We start from the raw sequence: 20,330 nt of genomic DNA on the forward strand, positions 1-20,330 counted from the left end.
CGATCGACAATGACTAAAATGCAGGTATTACCTTCCGATGATGGAAGATCTGTCATGAAATCAACTCCTAGGTGTGACCAGGGGCGGTTCGGGATGGGCAAGGGATGGAGTTTACCTGCAGGTAGATGGCGAGGACTCTTCGACATAGCACACTCTCTACAGCCTTGAACATATCTCCTCACATCCCTCGCCATGTGCGGCCACCAAAAGCGTTGGGATAGCAGCGAGAGGGTGTTGTTGGCCCCGGGATGCCTTGTGCCCAAAGATGTATGGGTGGAATGAATCAGATCTACCCGTTGGTTTTCAGGAATGAAACGACGATTGGGGGGACAGCCCGGCGGAGTCCTGGATTCGGGAGTGGCGACGACTGTAGGAGCGGACCAGGTGATGGGACAGACCGTGATCTGTTCTGGTAGGATTCTGGCTGGGGTCTCCATGATTTCCGGCTGATCATAAATACGGGAAAGTGCGTCCGCTCGGATGTTCTTTAACCCAGGTCGGTAAGATATTGAGAATTGGAATCGGGAGAAGAACAGGGACCATCGGGCCTGACGAGGACCGAGTCTTTTGGCTTCTTTGAGGTACTGGAGATTTTTATGGTCTGTAATCACCTGGAAAGGATGTTTGGCTCCCTCCAGCCAGTGTCGCCATTCTTCCAGGGCAAGCTTGATAGCCAATAGCTCCCGATTTCCGATGTCATAGTTTCTCTCCGCCGGGCTGAGCTTCTTGGAGAAATAGGCACATGGATGGAGTAATGCTGGTGTACCATGATGTTGTGATAGTATGGCTCCCACTCCAGTTGTCGAGGCATCTACCTCGACCACGAACGGGATTTCAGGATCGGGGTGAGTCAGGAGTGGAGCTTGAGTGAAGGATTGTTTGAGGGTTTGGAAGGCTGCATCGGCTTCGGGAGGCCAGGAGAGTTTCTTGGGATGGTTCTTAAGTAGGTTGGTCAGCGGAGCGGTAATGATACTGTAGTTGTGGATGAAACGTCTATAGAAATTGGCAAACCCTAGAAATCGTTGGAGTTCTTTAATAGTTATTGGTTTTGGCCAGGAGACAACGGCAGTGACCTTCCCCTCGTCCATGCGAACCCCTTCATGATCAATGATGTACCCCAAGAACTGAACAGACGGTAGGTGGAAGGAGCATTTTTCAGCCTTGAGGTACAATTGATGGTCTCTGAGGGTTTGTAGGACCTCCGCAACATGGTGGCGGTGTTCGGCCTCACTCCGGGAGTAAATCAGGATGTCATCAATGTAGACTATGACGGAGATATGGAGGAACTCCCGGAGGACTTCGTGAATAAAGTTCTGGAATACGGAGGGGGCGTTGACCAGACCATAGGGCATGACCAGGTATTCGTAGTGTCCTGTAGGGGTCACAAACGCCGTCTTCCACTCGTCCCCCTCACGTATTCTGACCAGATTGTAGGCGCTGCGGAGGTCCAACTTCGTAAATATCTTGGCGGATCGGAGTTGTTCCAGGGCCGCAGGGACGAGAGGAAGGGGATACCGGAACTTTATTGTTCCTCAATTCAGAACTCGATAGTCGATGCAAGGACGCAGCCCTCCATCCTTCTTGGCCACAAAGAAAAAGCTTGAGGCAGCGGGTGACGTGGACTGGCGGATATACCCCTGACTCAGTGCTTCCTGAATATACTCCTCCATGGCCTTAGTCTCCGGAAGGGACAACGGGTAGATCCTACCTTTGGGCATAGGAGCGTCTGGCAGCAGGTCTATGGCGCAGTCCCATGGCCGATGTGGAGGTAGCTGGGAAGCTCTCTTAGGGCAAAAAACGTGTTTATATGCGGAGTAGATCTTCGGGATTAGAACGGATCGTTTATCGACTGGACTTTCGACAGACGTGACATAGATGGTAAGGGGTTTCTGAAGCTGAACAGGTAGGTCGGGAAAACATCTGGCTTTGCAGTCTTCACCCCATTTCTTTATTTCTCCTGTGCCCCAAGAGAGGATGGGATCGTGCTTCACCAGCCACGGGCGCCCTAGAATGATGTCCATAGATGCACCCTCCAGAACCAGAAATTGGATCTCCTCCTTGTGGAGCAATCCCACTTGGAGATTGATAGGTTCACATTTGCGATGGATACGTGCCTGGGAATGGATTGCGTTGGTTATGGGTTGGATCTGGTAGACGTGCGTCGAGGCTTCGGTGTTAAGTTGGAGCTGGCGACAGAGGGCGTACGAGATAAAATTTCCAGCTGACCCGGAGTCGATGAGGGCCGTGACTGAAACAGATACAGAAGGGGTAGTTAACTGGACATTGGTGGTGAGAGGATGCATTTTTTCTATGGGAGAACTGAACACACTCACCAAGGGACGTGCTGGACGAATGGGACAGTCCAGCTTGACATGTCCGTCGGCACCACAGTACATACAGAGACCCCGGGTCAGCCTCCTCTGTCGCTCAGTGATGGTGAGTCTACCGGATTCCACGATCATTGGTTCCGGTTCTGGAGGGACTGCTGGCTCTGGCGAACGGAGGAGTGCTTGGGGAACAGGTGGAAGATCGTGCTGGTAGGCCCTCAGACGATCTGAACAGCGGAGGGATTGTTGGATGAATTTCTCCAACCCCAAGGTATCGTCGAGGGCTGCTAGCTGTAGTCTGAGGCTGGGCTCCAGTCCGAGCCGGTAGGTGGTGAGGAGAGATCGCTCATTCCATCCGCTAGCAGCAGCCAGAGTACGGAACCGGAGCGCATAATCCTGAGTGGACATGGCTCCCTGTTTGAGATGGTATAACTGTTCTCCAGCTGCTACTTCTGCATCTGCGCGACCAAAAACCTCCTTAAAGTGCTTGATGAAAGCTTGAATGGAGCTGGTTACCGGCCCAGACTGTTGCCAGATGGTTTCTGCCCACCGAAGAGCCGATCCAGAGAGAAGGGAGATGATGAATGCGATTTTGGACCGATCTGTGGGATATAACTCAGGTTGCATGGTGAATATAAGAGAACATTGCAAAAGAAATCCATTGCACTCCTCCGCCCCGCCAGAGTAGGGCGCTGGTCGAGCCATGGGACTGGATGAGTGGTTGGACGGTGAAGAAGTGCTCGGTGCTGGTGGTGCTTCGGGAAGTGGAGTAGATGGCAATAAAACTCTCTTCAACGAGTCCACCAACTCTTGAATGGGATCGTGAGTGCTCATGCTGTTGATTGTATTGGTCCGGTCTTCTGTTATGGGAAGCAGACGGACAAGGAAGGTGAGTGAGTTATTGACGATGTTTATTAACAATACTTGAGCACACAAGGAGAACGGAGGAGAAGTGAGTGGAGTCTGGTTGTTTGGATGATCCTTGGTGGCAGGCTGGATGACTGATACTGAGGGAGACCGAATGCACACACCAGAGGGCTTGCGGGGAAGACAGACTGATGACAAACACAAGGCAGACAGGACACCGGGAACACTGGACAAACTAGGAGAGACAGAGAGCAGATAAGTACAATATACTGAGATAGAAATGCTAGTGATTACCAGGAGGTGTTCACTCAGAGTCCGCTTCGTAGGAACGAGACCGGACCCTGAGTGAAGTGAGGTGTGTGCTTATATAGTGACTATGAGTGATTGGGTGCAGCTGTGTGTGGTTAATACTCAGGTGATGGTGATCTTTGCGTGATGCTGGTGGAAGAGCCTGGCCAATCCGTGACAATATGCATATAGTACTGCTTTTATTGAACAATGTATTATTTTGTAAAAATTAATTTGGCCACAGAATTTTTTTTCATATATCATAACCCTTTCTCCCCCTCGAAATAACTTTTCGTCACTTCTGGTCACATGGATTGCCTTTCTGGCAGGGGCTCTCATTTTGGGTCTTCTCATTTTATTTTGTAAGCAACACCCATTTCCCAACATCCCAATCGGTCCCCAAAAGATGAAATGATTCTCTGCCTTACATTTTTTTCTAATTTCAGGACTGTTTCAAGTGGATGTACGTCATGATTGAGGAAAAAAGTACAAAAAACTTCCATATCATAAGGACTTTAATATATAATATGTCCACCTTTCGCAGCAATTACAGAAGCACATCTCCCTGGCATAGTGCCAATATGTTTCCTGAGAAGAAATGAGAAAAGGAAAGGCTTTCCTTTGACTTCTGTGAGGGAACATGATTGTGTGAACCTAGGAACCTACTGTATCACAACAGTACCACAAGGGTGCAGCTATTGCTGAAAAGGCAGAATGGTTTACAAAGAATTAATTTGAATTATTCTTAAAAGCCATTTTTAGATACATAACTGGGACAGTGACTACGTTTATATGGACATCAGTAATCAAATTATTTGCTTTAATCTAATTAAGAGATTAATAAGACTAAGGTGTTTACATGAGTTGCTTTTTGAGTGTTACTTTCATGATCCCGTTTTACATCTTATAGCACATAATTCGATTAACATCATTGCGTCACCGCGCTATCCGCATTTCCTCCTGAGTTTCACGCAATTTCAGGTGTTTAATTTTTAATTTGTCGACTTTAACTGCAGTTTGGCACTTTCACTTTCATTCACGAACATTTCCTGCACGCCCTCTGTGACAAACAAGATATTGGATGCAACTATGAACTGCTGAAAGTGTTGTTTTAATAAAAGTATGTACTGCATGCTAAATGGAAGAAAAAACCCTCCGCATTTCACGATGCTGGTGTCTGTGGTCTGCACTGACTGGGTAGATGCAAAGAGTGTCAAACAGACGTGTGTGTGTGTGTGTGTGTGTGTGTGTGTGTGTGTGTGTGTGTGTGGACTATCCTGTCGTAAAACGCGGTGAAAGTCCTACACTACATGGCGGTAATAGTTCGATTAAGGGGTTTACATGCCTGTACTGCACTTCAATAATGCGATTAAAATCGGCATACTCCACACGTCTTAATTCGATTTTCCTTTAGTTCGATTATGAACTTAATCTGATTAAATTAATCAAAAATCGCTGTTTACATGGTTAACTCTTAATCAGAGTATTGTCTTAATCGCATTAAAATCGAATTATTGGTGTCTATGTAAATACAGTCAGCGACACCTTAATAATCCAATAACAGCATGCGACAGTGAACTGTGGTTGGCCCAAGCTCAAACAAAGCCTTCTCTGCTTGTGATGAACAGCCACATGCCAAAAAGCAAATACAGGTTGTTCATAGAGCTCTTCACATGTTGCATATAAATGTGTGCAAATATTAGGGGTACTGCTTCCTCTGTCTATTTGCGTGTGCTTGCTGCACATCTACATTTGAAATGATGAACATCAGTGCACAAAACTGCAATGTAAACTTATGTTTTCTATATGTGCACCAAGAGATAGAAATATTTATTAAATAAAACCATTTTTTTGTTGTTGGTGACATTACTATAGTGGCCTAAGACTTCTACACAGTACTATACACTCACCGGCCTCTTTTTTAGCTGCACCTTATTAGTACTGGGCTGGATCCCCTTTTGCCTTCAGAACTGCCTTAATCCTTTGCGGCACAGATTCAACAAGGTACTGGAAATATTGCTCAGAGAGTTTCGTCCATTTTGTCCACTTTGGTCATAAAGGGATAGACATGGTCAGCGACAATACACAGGTAGTGCTGTGTTGTTGACACGATGCTCAGTTAGTACAAATGGGCCCAAAGTATGCCAAGAAAATATCCCCCACAACATTACACCACCACCAGCCTAAACCGTTGAGACAAGGCAGGATGGATCCGTGCTTTCATGTTGTTGACACCAAATTCTGACCCTACCATCCGAATGTCGCAGCAGAAACTGAGACTTATCAGACCAGGCAACGTTTTTCTAATCTTCTGTTGTCCAATTTTGGTGAGCCTGTGCAAATTGTAGCCTCAGTTTCCTGTTCTTAGCACCCGGTGTGGTCTTCTGCTGCTGTAGCCCATCCCCCTCAAGGTTTGCATGTTGTGCACTCAGAGATGCTCTTCTGCATACCTCAGTTGTAATGAATGGATATTTGAGTTACTATTGCCTTTCTATCACTCGAACCAGTCTGGCCATTCTCCTCTGACCTCTGGCATCAAGGCATTTGCGCCCACAGATCTGCCGCTTACTGAATATTTTCTCTTTTTTGGACCTTTCTCTGTAAAAAGATGGTCGTGCATGAAAGTCCCACGTCACTCGTCAAAGTCACTTAAATCACCTTTCTTCCCCATTCTGATGGTCAGTTTGAATGGCAGCAGATCGTCTTGATCATGGCTGTTTCTCAATTCAAAGAACACTGAGAATGAACTCATGTTCTTATGGAGACCGTTTTGCCAAGTTTCCTCCAAAGAACGAACTCGAGAGACTGTGAGAACAGAGCACGCGTCCTATGATAAATGGAATGCTGTGTTCTTCCTGATGGTCACATGACCTTCACGTGTTTTTAAAGGAAAATTATTTAAACATTATAGCATACCTACAACACTTTGTTTTTCCCCTTTTCACAATATATACTGTACTATGCAAAAAGACCTTACAAGTATACGTTGCACAACACAAATAAAACAAATTTTAATACGAATTTCAGCAAATATTCACCGTTAATGTGTTTATCTCTTTATTAATTTTCTATGGAAATGTTTACTTTCACCGTCTCATTTAGGGAAACACAAATAATAAATCTATATAAAATGCTACGCTTCCCACCTTGTTTATTTAGCCGCAATGACTTCTGGGACTTCTCGAGCGAGTTTTGCTCTAAAGTCTGCATTGTGGGCCGGGACCCCCTTGTTGAAAACCGCTGGTGTATATGACAGTGGAATAGGCCTAGCTTATTTGTTAAGAAAATGACCTATATCTCTCTGTGATGACTTTGTGGAGCATAAAAATGACTCTGTTGGTATTTCATTCATGTTATGGATACAATGGATGTAATGGCCAATTCAACAAAAACAACTGAAACCTCTTAAATATGTTGCAGTCTAATATTAATATGCAGGTGCTGTAGTTTGCATGTCTTCAAAAGGTTGATTTATTTCACTAATTCCATTCAAGAAGTGAAACTTGTATAATGTATACATCCATTCCACACAGACGGATATATTTCAAGTGGTTATTTTATTTAGTTTGATGACAACTAATAAAAACCCCAAATTCAGTATCTCAGAAAATGAGAATATTACTTAAGACCATTACAAAGAAAGTTTTTTTTCAGATATCTTGGCCCAATGAAAAGTATGAACATGATAAGTGTGAGCATGCACAGCAACCAGGTACTGTTGGAAAATGAAATCTGCATCTCCATAAAGTTGGTCAGCAGCAGGTAGCGTGAAGTATATACAAATGTATTTACATTTCTGTGTGATCGTTTGGTAATCTGAAAACTATCAATAGATCTCATGGATCATTATTTGATGGTATTATAAATAATTTATCAAAATGTGGCACAATTAAACTGACTTAATTAATTAACTAATTAATTTATTTATTTATTCATTCATTCATTAATAAAAAAATCTAGAATGTTGCTTTTAAATGGCTTTCTCTGAATCTTAATAACAACGTGGACTACTGTGTAGTAAAATGTAGAAGGATAACAGTGAGCATGTTTACATGGACACCAATAATCCGATTTTAATACAATTAAAACAATACTGATTAAGAGTCTACCATGTAAACAGCAATTTTTGATAAATATTATCCGAATAAGGTGATAATTTAACTAAACAAAAATCATATTAAGACATGTGGAGTATGCCAATTTTAGTCGCATTATTGAAGTGCAGTACCGACATGTAAACACTATTAAACTATTACTGTCGTGTAGGATTTTCACCACATTTTGCAACAGGATAGTTCATACACACACGGCTGTTTTACACTATTTTCTGCACCTATCCAGTCGGTAGGACCACAGACACACACCACGAAATGCGGAGGATTTGTTTGCCCATATGGCATTGCGGTATCAAATTCTATTAAAACAACACTCTTCCAGCAGTTTATACTCGCATCCAGCACTTGTTTGTCACGGGGGCGTGCATGAAATGTTCCCAAATGAAAGTTAAAGTGCCAAACTGTACTTAAAGTCCGCAGATTCAAAATGACACACCCAAAATTACATGAAACGTGGAAATGTGAATAGTATGGTGACGCAATGACGTTAATGAATTATGTGCTATAATATGAAAAATGGCATCATGAAAGGAACCTTCAAAAAGCAACTCATGTAAACACCTTAATCATATTATTGTCTTATTCAGATTAAGGGAAATCATTCGATTACAGATGTCCATCATTGTTTCTGATGTGCTAGTTTTTGTCAAAGAAGCATTTTGGGGCAGGAGTTGTCTCTCGTTGGTGCACTGCAGTTGCTATTAGAATTTGCAAGTCTAAACAAAATCAATCAAAACAGATATGTCTTTGTAGAATGCTTTATTAATGCAAAAAAGCTACGGAAAAGTATTAAGCAAAAAAAAAACAATTCTTCCTTTTTCAAGGGCTTGAAAGTGTAATAGTCTATATTATGCATCTTTGTCAAGCATGAAAATATATTTGAGAGTTACAGCATCATGAGCTTTCCATTATCACTCTTTAAGTGAATCATACCTGAGTTATTGAAAGCTAATTCAAGCCTCTGCATGTCTTTAACCAGAACACCATTTCTTGAGCTGAAAATGTCAGCCAGAGAGGCAGCCATTGGTGACGGCTTGTGTTCATCACACTGTGGGCCCTGTAGACTGGGTGCACATTTCACCTCATAGGTAAAAAAGAAGGTGCCATGATCTAAGGCACACCCATAATTAACAACTCCACTGCTAACTGTAACAGAACATGTACCAAGATGATCACGATTCCAGATCTCATCGTCGTCATATATTTCAAAAGTTAATGTATTGCCAATTTTGATATTAATATGTTCAAAATTAAATGTTTCTGGCCAACGTGGATTGTCATTATCATCAATAGTCTGAGTGCGTTGGTTTTGTGTTAGATATTCAACTTCTACATAACCATCTGTTTCAGACCATGTATCACCAAACAGACCTTCAGCTCTGAGATTGTAGACCTTCAGGGTGGCGAGCCCTTTTTCAGTTGGACAGCAGTTGGACTTTATAATTCGGCTACTTTCACAAACACAAACACAACGATCTCTTGCACTGCACTTCTTACCAATCTTACAAGGCTCAGAGCAAACCTTCGTGAGGGCATTTTCAATGATGTATTCTTCAACAGCTTTCTTCAGCCCTTTTCTGGCAGGGTGTTTATCGCTCAGTAAGAAATGGAGGGGCTTCAGAGTGTACTGCACAACGTCAGGGAGGCTCTTCAAAGACTCAAGCCAGCCTTTAAGGGCATTTGGGTGTGATGAACCGGAAAAAAGCAGATCTTCACCATTTATGTTTCCTCCGATTATATCTGTCTGACGCTCACTAAACTGGCTGCTCATCTTCAGATTTTTGCCCAACTTCTTTTTAAGATCTTGACATAAATGCGCCTCTGCCTCCACAGTTAATGTTTTATAGATACCCGAGGCTTCTACATCCAAACAGTCTTTGATTGCAGTGTCTGAAAGTCCGCTCATTGATGCCTGACAGGTTTTTATAGCTGTTATGGCTTTCATGTGTCCCCCTAACATTACACTTGTGGTATAGTGAGTGCCGTATGTGGAGATCAGGCTGCGGTAGGCAAATTTATCATAGGTCGCAGGGAGTGATTTGATTGCTTGAAGAAACTCAGCATGAAGAGGAGGATTTTGAACAACGTGATATCTGTAAAGAAACATGAAATGCTTTAGAAGTTAGATTATTTTCATTGATTATAAGTAAAAACAACCCAGCTCTCTCTCACCTGTAAAAGTTACATCCAAGTTGATGTTTGGTGAAACTGTATTTGTCTTGTTTGGATTTCTGCATTGCAAATTTTGCTTCCCTGGAATGAGTGCCTCCAACTGTAGCTCCAGAAAGTTGAACACTTAAATCTGCTTTCCAGTTGCCTGAGATAGCTGAAGACGATTCTTCGACCACTGCTTCACTTGATTCAAAGACCTGACTGGAGACTTTCATTGAACACGTTGGCAAGGTCCTCCAGTGGTCAACTGCAGCTGGTAGCTTCTGCTTGATTCCATTCATGTATTGGTTTGTGTGCATGTTACAGGTGCCGTTTCCTAAATCCCATTTCTCTGTGTTGATCACGTAAGTACCTTTGCGCTCCATGGTCACAACATCAAATCCTTCACCGGCAAGATTGTATCCTGGAACAAAGTGAGCATTTTCACACTCTTTTGAAGTGCCTATTTCAACTTCTCCAGAAATGGTCATGAGAAGCATTGCCCAGAAAACCAACAGGTAAACCTGTAGGTGCCCCATGATCTTTTGAGAGAAAAGAAAATATGAACGTTTCTATTATAACATTTTAATAAAACCTAATATATGTTTTTTTTTAGGTTCTTACCACTGAGTTCACAGGTGGTCCGAACAAAATGATTCTAAAATATTCTCACTGTTCATTTTATATGACAGTTTTGTAGTTGTTGGGGGCGTGGGTGTTTCAGTGATGTGAAGAGGCAGCAACATATTAAAGCCCTTTCTGTTTCGTCTTTATTTCATTTGCTCTCCTTATCAACAGCCTAGCGCCAGTCTGCAGAGCCCTATGTAGTGTTTTTCTGTCCACTATGTCACTGCTCCTGGTTGACCCTTCTTGTTTACCCTTGTCTCACCTTGTTTAGACTTTGTTTAATCCTCATTTCAATAATTGTGCTCACCTGCTCCTTGTGTGGCTGCCTCACTCTGTACTCTCTTCCTTCATGTTCTCTCCAGATAGTTTTGTGCTATGGGCTACGTTGGCCTTGGGCTACGTTTTGGTGCATATAGAAACTACTCTTGTGTTTTTTCAGAAACCATCCACAAGCTCTAGTGGAACTTTTTTTAAACAGCTTTAATGATTGTGTTACAGTAGAGACATTGCAGGTACAGGTGGCATGCTTGCCAACACATTGGAAAAAAGCTGAAGATGTTGCCTGCACTGATAGTTGTAATGTTAAAATATAACAGCAGGGGCTTTCAGCAGGAGATGCCCGTATGATTCACTAAAACAAAGCCTTTTATAAGAATCATTTGTTTGGACTCTTTTTATAGGCAATGTTTATTTTCTTGAATTATATGTTTTTTATGTCCTTATAATGATGCACCCCTGCTGCAAATAGGTCCAGGAACTCATTTATATTTAATACATTGGGTTCACAGTGCTGTGGAGGCAATGCTTTTTCTCAGGGTGGCAATTGCCACACTCTGCCACTGCAGGAGATCCGCCCCTGATGGTTTGGATCATGTAGCTTTCTGCTAACGAGCTAATTATCTGAATTGGGTGTCTATGAAAATTGAATATGAAAAGATGGGGGTCCCCAGGACTGGTGTTGAGGATCAGTGCTCTACACCTAATACAGGATGACTAATACAGGATCACTTAGCTGTGCCAAGTAATTGCTCTTCAAGCGTTTTTAAAAAATAAATATTTTTTTTGTTTGTTTATTGCCATTTCAAATGAGTAGTTGTGTAGTGGGTGTTATAGTTTTGTAGCACATATGTTATTTATAGACAAGAGTGTCAGTTTCCTCCACTTAAATTTTTTGACACACATTCAGTATTAACCCACAAAGTTGCAAACTCACATAGTACGTGTGTATAAACAGCTGATGGTGGCCATAGCAATGACAAATGGCAGGGAATCGCAAGCTCACAAATGCATTTAAATCAGTAAAGATGTCTCATTTTCAATGTAGTTTAAGACATGATATGTGAATAAAAAGAGATACAGTACAAGCTGCATCGAGCAATTACAAGTAACAATACACAATTAAATACATTTTTTTGCAAGCTAGAGAAAACAAGGAGGCAATCATTGTAATCTTACTTACAGCTTGAGATCCAGATGAAGAAGGAATTGGCCCATATGAACTGTGTACTGACAAAAGTTCCTTTCAAGATCTGGCAAAGTCCCATACATATTTTCATCAAATAGTCTTTGCTGATACTTCCTTCAACAAACTTACTGCAAGTCCCCTGTTGCAGGGTAGGTTATTGTATTAATCAAGGCATGGAAAATTTATTTATATAGCACATTTCATACACAGTGGCAATTCAAAGTGCTTTACATAAACAGGAATAAAAGAAACAAGTATAAGATAAATAAAAACAAATAATAAAAATGGTAAAAAAAATTTTTTTTGAAAAGCATAAAAACAGATAAAATGTGTTATAAAAGAATGAAAAAGAAGAGCGATCTGTCGGACGTAGCACAGTACTCATTCAGTAAAGGCACAGCTAAACAGATGTATTTTCAGTCTTGATTTGAATATGCCTACTGTTGGAGCACATCTGATCATTTCTGGAAGCTGATTCCAGTAGTGAGGGGCGTAGTAGCTGAAAGCCGATTCACCCTGCTTTGACTGAACTCTTGTAAGTTCTAGTTTATATGATCTGCAACTGTCTGACTGTCTTTTTGGGAAGGCCAGTGAAGAGGCCGTTACAGTAATCCACCCTGCTGCTGATAAAAGCATGAACAAGTTTCTTTAAGTCTTCACTGAAAACAAAGCATCTAATTCTTGCAATGTTTTTGAGATGATAGTATGCTGATTTACTGACTGCTTTGACATGACTATTGAAACTCAGATCTGACTCCAGAGTCACACTAAGATTCTTGACCTTATTTTTTGTTGTTTGACCTTTAGTGCCAAGGTACGCATTCACCTTGAGAACATCATCTCTGTTCCCAAACGCAATCACTTCAGTTTTCTCTTTGTTTAACTAAAGAAAGTTTTGGCACATCCGATTGTTAATTTCATCAATGCATTGGCAGAGGGTGTCAATGGGACTGTAGTCATTAGGCAGTAAGGCTAGGTAGATCTGAGTGTCATCAGCAAAGCTGTGATAGGAGATTTGGTTCTTTCTCATTATTTGGCTCAGAGGGAGCATATAAAGGTTGAACAGGAGAGGTGCCAGAATCAAGCCTTGTGGGACTCCACATGTCATGGGTGTCCACCTTGACCTATGGTCACCTATACTGACATAGTAACCTCTCCCTTCAAGGTAAGATCTGAACCATTTGAGGACCGTCCAAGGGAGGTTGTGAGTCTCTCTATCGTTGCAGAGTGTACGTTGTAAGCTGGATGTTTTCATTCACTTAGAGCTGTGTTGCACACTGCCTGGAAGGTAAAACCCATCATAGGGGCTCTTTAAACATGACTTTTCACACTTATACTCAACAGTCTACATGTGTTTGTTGAAACATTTCGGCACAATTTCACAATAAACAAAGTTAATTAACAAAAGACACAATTAAACTCACCTTATGCCTCTTTAGGGTGAAGCTGAATAAACTTAATAATCCATTTATCCCGTGTTTTGCATCCTGAAGGCCATCTGCATCTCCTGTTTTTAAAATAAAAGTCCCACATACATAGTAAGTATAATATAAACTTAGATAAAGGGAGGAAAATGGTCATTGATGTCTCACTAGGAAATGTTGTGCCTTATCAAACGCAGCCTAGGGCATGTATATTAATGATGCTGTGTTCAGTTTGTGTTTTGGCTAGTGATGTCCTAATGTCCAGGTGGGAATGATGTAAAACTGGACCTAAAGTATATGCAAATCTTGACAGCGGTTTCTGTGAGTCACACAACAGTCTGTACAGTGTTCTGATAGGCCTAATTTTCACCAGGGTTTTACACTCGTGGAATTTATATTAAGTGGGGAAACAATGCGGTCTGAGGCTCAAGATATGGTCTTTTCCATGTACTATCATGTATGGGTGGTATACATTCCTGCCGGATGTCTGAGCTTGCTCGCCATCTGCTTAACTGGAGTCGTTGAGGTGGCTGTGTGCCATTATCATGGCAATAGGTTCTCAGGGCAATTCACACTCCCAGGGGAATGGAGACCCCGGTGTGGTTTAGCTGATATGGGAGCATTTCAGAGAAGCACAGGTTGATCTGTTGCTTCTCCAAATTCCTCCCATTGCCAGTTGCTGTAAAATCAGGTCTTGCTTGTTACACCACTGTGGCCCAACTGGACCTGGTTTTCAAACTTACACTCTTCGCGGTGGTTCCTCCCTGGCGAATTCTTCAGAGGAAGGATATCCTTTCTCATGAATGGGTCACCCTCTGGTACACGTGTCCAGATCTCTGGAACTCTATGTTTGGATGATAGAAGACTTATGTGACTTACAGCCCACAAAGGAGCAAAGGCTGTGACCATTCACACTGAAGGTTATGTTGCTGCCATCTTCACTAAGCATGGCAGATGGTGGAAGGCTCAATATGGAGCTAATAATATGCCAAAATTGAATTGTGTTCATTTGAATTATTGACAAATGTAATTTAATAAATATGATTTTTTATATGCTATATTTTTATATTTTGAATTTGAATTTCTTAATTTGAATTTGAATTTCTTAAATTGAATTTGAATTTCAGAACTTGAATATTGAACATCTGAAATTTAAGACAACTCAATTTTTTAAGGCTGAATTTTTTATAGATGTATTTTCAAACTTCTGATTTTTCTGTTTTCGGTGATCGTCTACTCTTCCCTGTTGGTCACCCCTGACCCACTTTCTGCTAAATCGGAATTTCACAATTTGAATTTCTAGTTTTGAATTTTAGAATATTGAATTTGATGTTCTGAATTTCTTTATCTTGAAAATTTGAAACTGTATTTTTACAAACCCAATATCTCAATATGAAGTCTAGGAATTCAGAACACAAAAAATCTTTTGAAGTTTGAAAATACGTCTATAAAAAATCCAGCCTTGAAAAATTAAGTTGTCTTAAATTTCAGATGTTCAATATTCAAATTATAAAATTCAAAATAATAAATTCAAATTCAAAACAATTTTTAATGGCATATAAAAATTCAGATTTATTAAAGTACAATTGTCAATAATTCAAATTAACACAATTCAAATGCAGATTGTTTTGCATACTGTATTATTAGCTCCATAGCTCTATGGTCTTTTCAATCTATTGAACTCTTATTATTCGACTATGCCTAGGTATATCCAGATTTTTTTTAGAGGTCATCTTTAAGTGTGCTTTCACACCTAGACTTTTGTTTCAGAACCTGTCTCATTTGCCCAGTTAGCGCAGTTCATTTGGCATATGTGAAACCAGCAATCGTGCTCGGATCCATGCCAAATAAATCGGTCCAAGATCGTCTAAATGAGGTGAAAATAGAATAAACTAGTGGTTCTCAAACTTTTTCAGTAGAGGGCCCCTTTGTGAAGGGGCAACACCCCCCCCCCACCCCAACACCCCTCACCTTCCCCACCCAAAATTTTTTTTAAAAGATGCAAAAATTCCTTTATTTGCCTACTTTACTTAAAGCTTTTTTCAATTGTACTATTCATGTTCTGTATAAATATTTTGAGATGTCAGGTGAGATGGTTGACATGGTTTCAGTGCTTCAGTCAATTGATCAAATCCTCAAGCACAGTGTTCACTGTGGTCTGCTATAACTGTATTTCATCAAGTCATATTTTGTGTACGAGTTGTCATATTCACAGTTTTTTTCATGCTAGACTCTTCTGTAGTAACACTTTCAGCTGAGAGTCAAAATGTATCCACAGATTTATCAGTTTTAAAGAGTTTTGTCATTCATCAGCATGTTCATGACTAACAGTTAACTGTACTGTGAACTAGCAACACTACAATGGAGGCTGTAGTGGCTCAGTGTATTAATGTTTTGTTTTTTTATATTCCTATTTTTTGTGCACATCATAATTTAATTAGGTCGACAATTCTGACTTAAAGAGAATTTTTCCTAAATGCATTCTAGAATGGGGTATTCAAGTTCAGAGGCAAAGGGCCCCCAATTAAACCACCTAAAATGCAAAGGGCCACAAGATATACTTTTTAGCAGTTTTTAAATTTAAATTTTAAAATTTTAGCAGTTTTGCTGAAATAAAAATGTTCGTTACCAACTTGTTCTATTTAAAAATAATACTGAACATTACATTTAAATTAGTGAAATTTTAAAAATGTGGGGAAAAAAGTGTTAAACTTTGAGCAGATATGTTGTGCTTTGTTAAATATAGTGCACTATTAAATTGTAATATTTATATTAAATATACAATGCATTATATTTTGTTGTAGGCTATAGTGGTTTTACTCCACTATAGGGTGTATACAAAATGTTTTTTTTTTTAATCATCCAGTTATTAAACAATGTTAGTAAGAGGTCCACTGCAGAGGTCATCCAGCTGTCATTATTGTAACAAGAATAGTGCACACTTTGTCAACTCGCAGATGTGATGACAATACCATTCATTGTTATTGCCTTACTTTTTGCTTTACAATTTTAATACATTTGTTTGTCATGCTGCAAAGAGGACCGTCTGATATTTGCACAATGCAAAGTGTAAGGCCCAATCCCAATACTACCCCTTAGCTCTTCCCCATACTACCCCTTTGAAGGGGAAGGGATGTACCAATTCTCTATAGCTTGAAGGTGTAGGGCTAAGGGGAAGGGCTAGATAGCCCTCGAAACAGATTTTTTGGGACCACACTCGAAACCAAGGGGTAAAAAAATTTCCCAGAATACACCATGTACAACCATTCCCCTTAGCCTTACGCCTTCAAGCTAAAGAGAATTGAGACACCCCTACCCCTTCACATGAATGCGCAAAATTAGGGGTAGGGGTGTCCCAGTTCTCTTTAGCTTGAAGGCGTAGAGCTTAAAGGGTCACGAAACACCAAAACACATTTTTTGAGCTGTTGACAGTCATATATGTGTCCCATGCTGCTAAAAACACTATTAGGACACATATATTTCACAAAAAAGTGAAAATTGGTTGTTTTTGCGTTATTTCGAGCAAATTCGTTCTTCCGGTTTGAAACAAATTTTTGAAGCTGCGTCACGCTGATTCGATCTTAGCGTGTATTCCAGCGTGGAGACTGGATGTCTGTACCTGGGAGTACCTTACGACGTCTCTGAGTGTGCTGCATTCATTCATGAGAAAAACTTGGTTCAAACGTATCAGCGTGCTCTATTGTGTATGCGGTGCAACTTCATTAATATGCATGACTGTTTTTACCTGATACAGTGTTCAGACGGCAGAAAGACGCCACGTTGTGTTGCCAAAACAAGTGGAAGAAAAACAAGAACAGTTTGGAGACACTGGTCGTCAGTGTTGTGTTTATTAATGTGCTGCAACAAAGGTTTTGTTTTCATTTTCCCGCTATGAGTATTGACTTACGTGTGGATTACAGTACACGAGACACGCAACAAAAATACGTGTCTAAGGAAATTTTTTTTTACCTGAGAGCTTTTCTCATCTGGAAATGGTGAAATCCGGATTTGCCGCGCGTCTCCTTTTAATAAAGACGTGGTTCCGGTTGGTGTTGATTGTCCTATCGCTACAGATTTGGTAAGTGTGTGTGATCAGTGCCCTTTGTTTGTTCATTCAGATGGCAAAGTAAGTTATCGTCAGCAGAACTCTTTCGGTGTTTAAAGACAGACCTTAGTCAAAATGATTTAGTTACTAAGTTTATCGTAAGTTAATATTACTACAATATTATGGACTGAAAGATCTGCTGTAAATGCTGCTCTCCGAGTGTAAACATCGCAACCAAACTATTACCGTCGTGTTGAATTTTCGCCGCATTTTGTGACAGTCTATACACACACGGCTTTCTGATGCTACCAACATGCATCTAAGTTACAGAGAAATGCGGAGGTTTTTTTTTTTCTCTTATATGACGTGCGGTATCAAACATTCCACAGTCACTGTCTCCCGTGTGTTGTTTTGCCGCTGTAAAATAATGTGTGAGACTGATTGGCTGCATAAAATATTGCATATTTGCTATTTAACGTTGGCAGAAAATACCATGTGAAAGAGTAGTGTGTCTCAATTCACAATACTGAGGAAAAATGCGGAGTTTTTTTTTTCTTCTCTTAAACGACGTGCGGTATCAAACATTCCACAGTCGTTGTCTCCCAGTGTCTGTGTGTTTGTTTTGCCTTGGTGAAAATCAACGCGTGCCCAAATGTAAACTCTCATTTTTATCCAAATCCTTCCCTCTTTCCCTCCCCCGACACTCCCACCAAAACAGAGCTAGACACACCCACTTTCCTGACTTTTTCCAAACTAGAGGTGTTAAAACACTCTGTTGAGACAGGGGGGTTTCATGGCCCTTTAAGGGAAGGGCTAGATACCCCTTTAAACTGAGATTTTTCAGGACCACACTCGAAACCAAGGAGTAAAAAAATTTCCCAGAATACCCCATGTACACAGCAGCATGACTGCATGCAAAAGTGAGGAGATCCACAAATTAGTATTTTTTGTCATTATTCTGAATTTTTACAACAGACTAGCATATGTTTTAATACATTCATAACCGCATTTGTGTTTTACCGTCATGCTTTTTAAAAAAACAGCTAAAATAAAAATACGCTAAATTTCACTATCTATAATCCATAATAATATCTCCTGTATAGCATTCCCACATCATTCAACATGAACACACTGGAATGCCCTGTCAGAAAAGTCTAGTGGCTGGGAATTACCTTATAGTGTCTGGTATAATGTTAATGTTGTTTTTGTGTGTTTACATAGATGACTATGGCCACGGTGTAAATACACAGTACAGTTACGATCCTATTGTCACATTATATCGTTATAATAACATATATGCCTTCAGTGATTTCCTGAAGATAAATACCAAAAAATATCGCAACTAGAATAACTACAGCAGTCCTCGTCGTCGATCTCGTATAAAGCAAGAGATAGCGATGATGTGTGCAGGTGTTGTAGTGCTGCCTCATTTCTTAAGGGTAAATTTTGATGCCCTTCCCCTTCACATTCTGTTTCAAGTGCCAAAAAAAAGGGGTAGGGCTACGAAAATAGAATTGGAATTGGGAATTCAGGACCACACTACAAACCAATACATACAAATTTCCCTGAATACACCATCTACAATGGCAACAGGGTTGCAGACAGAAGTCAGGAGATGCATAAATTAGTATTTTTGCTATTTTGAATCAATGCGATTTGATTTCTATGAGTGAATCCTACGCACAGTTGCACACTGTAGCTCTCTGCAACTCTCACATGGTTGCCCACTAAAGCTAAGCAGGGCTGCTCCTGGTCAGTTCCTGGATGGGAGACCACATGGGAAAGCTAGGTTGCTGCCGGAAGTGGTGTTAGTGAGACCAGCAGAGAGCAACCTGTGGTCTGTGTGGGCCCTAGTATATTGATGGGTACTTTTACAGCTCAGTAAGTGCCATCTTTCAGATAAGATGTTAAACCGAGGTCATTACAAATCACAAGATGACCTTCGAAAACGAGTAGTGGTTTAACCCTGGCATCCTGGCCAAATTTGCCCAATGGCCTCCTAACCATTCCCATATGATAATTGGCTTCATCATTCTGTCTTCTCTCCACCAATCAGCTGGTGTGTGGTGTGCGGTCTGGTGCAAAAAGCTGTCCACATTCCCAGACCAGGCCGTAGCAGCTGCCATGGTGGTCATGGAGGAGTAGAGAGCGTGTGTCTGATTCCTGTGAGACTCCAGGGACCGCTGACGTCCAGCGTTCTCCAACCTCCGGAGCCTAGACTGCAGCTCTCCACAAGACATTTTACCATATGAGAAATGATTGTGCCCAACTGAGCCAGGTTTCTCCTGAGGTAATTTTTTCCTTCACTTTCGCCAATTGGTGAAGTTTTTATCCTCGCCGCTGTCGCCACTGGCTTCACTGGCTTGCATAGTTCAGGACTCGTAAAGCTGCGCATCGATAGATTACTCTTCAGTGTTTGGACTCTCAGTAGTGAATATTAAAATACATTGAACTGAACTGAACTAATCTAAACTGACCTTAAACTCTGAAAACTGAACTACACTGTTTCAATTCACTATTCTCTTCTATGCGAAGCTGCTTTGACACAATCTACATTGTAAAAGTGCCATACAAATAAAGATGAATTGAACTGAATTGAATATAGATGACGTCACGTCATCCAGGTGGATGCTGCACACTGGTGGTGGAAGAGAAGATTCTCCCCAAAAATGTGTAAACCCCTTTGAGTATCCAGAAAAGTGCTATATAAATGTAAGAAATTATTGTTATTATTGTTATTATTATTATTTTATATACAGGGAAGTGCTTTTCAGCCACTGATAATGTTCCTTTTATAGCATTGATCATGTATTTTATTTGAAATATAGTCAGATAAATAGAGGTGAGCATTCATTTAGTTATTTAAGCGTAACAAGATGAAAGGCTGTGAAATGTAAGTCAGGAGCAGCAGGTGAGCGACAAATATCACCCGAAGTGCCCAGCCGGGAGCACTTATTCAGTAAAAGCCCCCATGCCTACAGCGGTGCAGCGCTGCGCTTCTTTTCCAGCATGCGAAAATAC

At 40.9% G+C, this 20,330-nt stretch overlaps 1 protein-coding gene across 1 annotated transcript; it reads right to left on the reverse strand.

Annotated features, from left to right (window-relative positions):
- Nucleotides 1–8,415: 8,415 nt before the first annotated feature.
- LOC130246244 (perforin-1-like) lies at nt 8,416–10,378 on the reverse strand. Its single transcript, XM_056479121.1, has 2 exons — nt 9,770–10,378; nt 8,416–9,690 (listed from the first exon to the last, which is right to left on the reverse strand). Exons 1-2 carry the CDS (start codon nt 10,285–10,287, stop codon nt 8,484–8,486), a joined length of 1,725 nt encoding a protein of 574 aa, XP_056335096.1. The 5' UTR covers nt 10,288–10,378; the 3' UTR covers nt 8,416–8,483.
- Nucleotides 10,379–20,330: the final 9,952 nt, after the last annotated feature.

This window comes from Danio aesculapii, chromosome 19, assembly GCF_903798145.1.
Source record: "Danio aesculapii chromosome 19, fDanAes4.1, whole genome shotgun sequence".
NCBI lineage: Eukaryota > Metazoa > Chordata > Actinopteri > Cypriniformes > Danionidae > Danio > Danio aesculapii.

Excerpts from the sequence above, each read along its gene's own strand:
- LOC130246244 (XM_056479121.1), bottom strand. The coding sequence starts at position 10,287 with ATGGGGCACCTACAGGTTTACCTGTTGGTTTTCTGGGCAATGCTTCTC. Across the intron at positions 9,691-9,769 it reads CTTGGATGTAACTTTTACAG|ATATCACGTTGTTCAAAATC; the intron begins GTGAGAGAGAGC and ends GTTTCTTTACAG.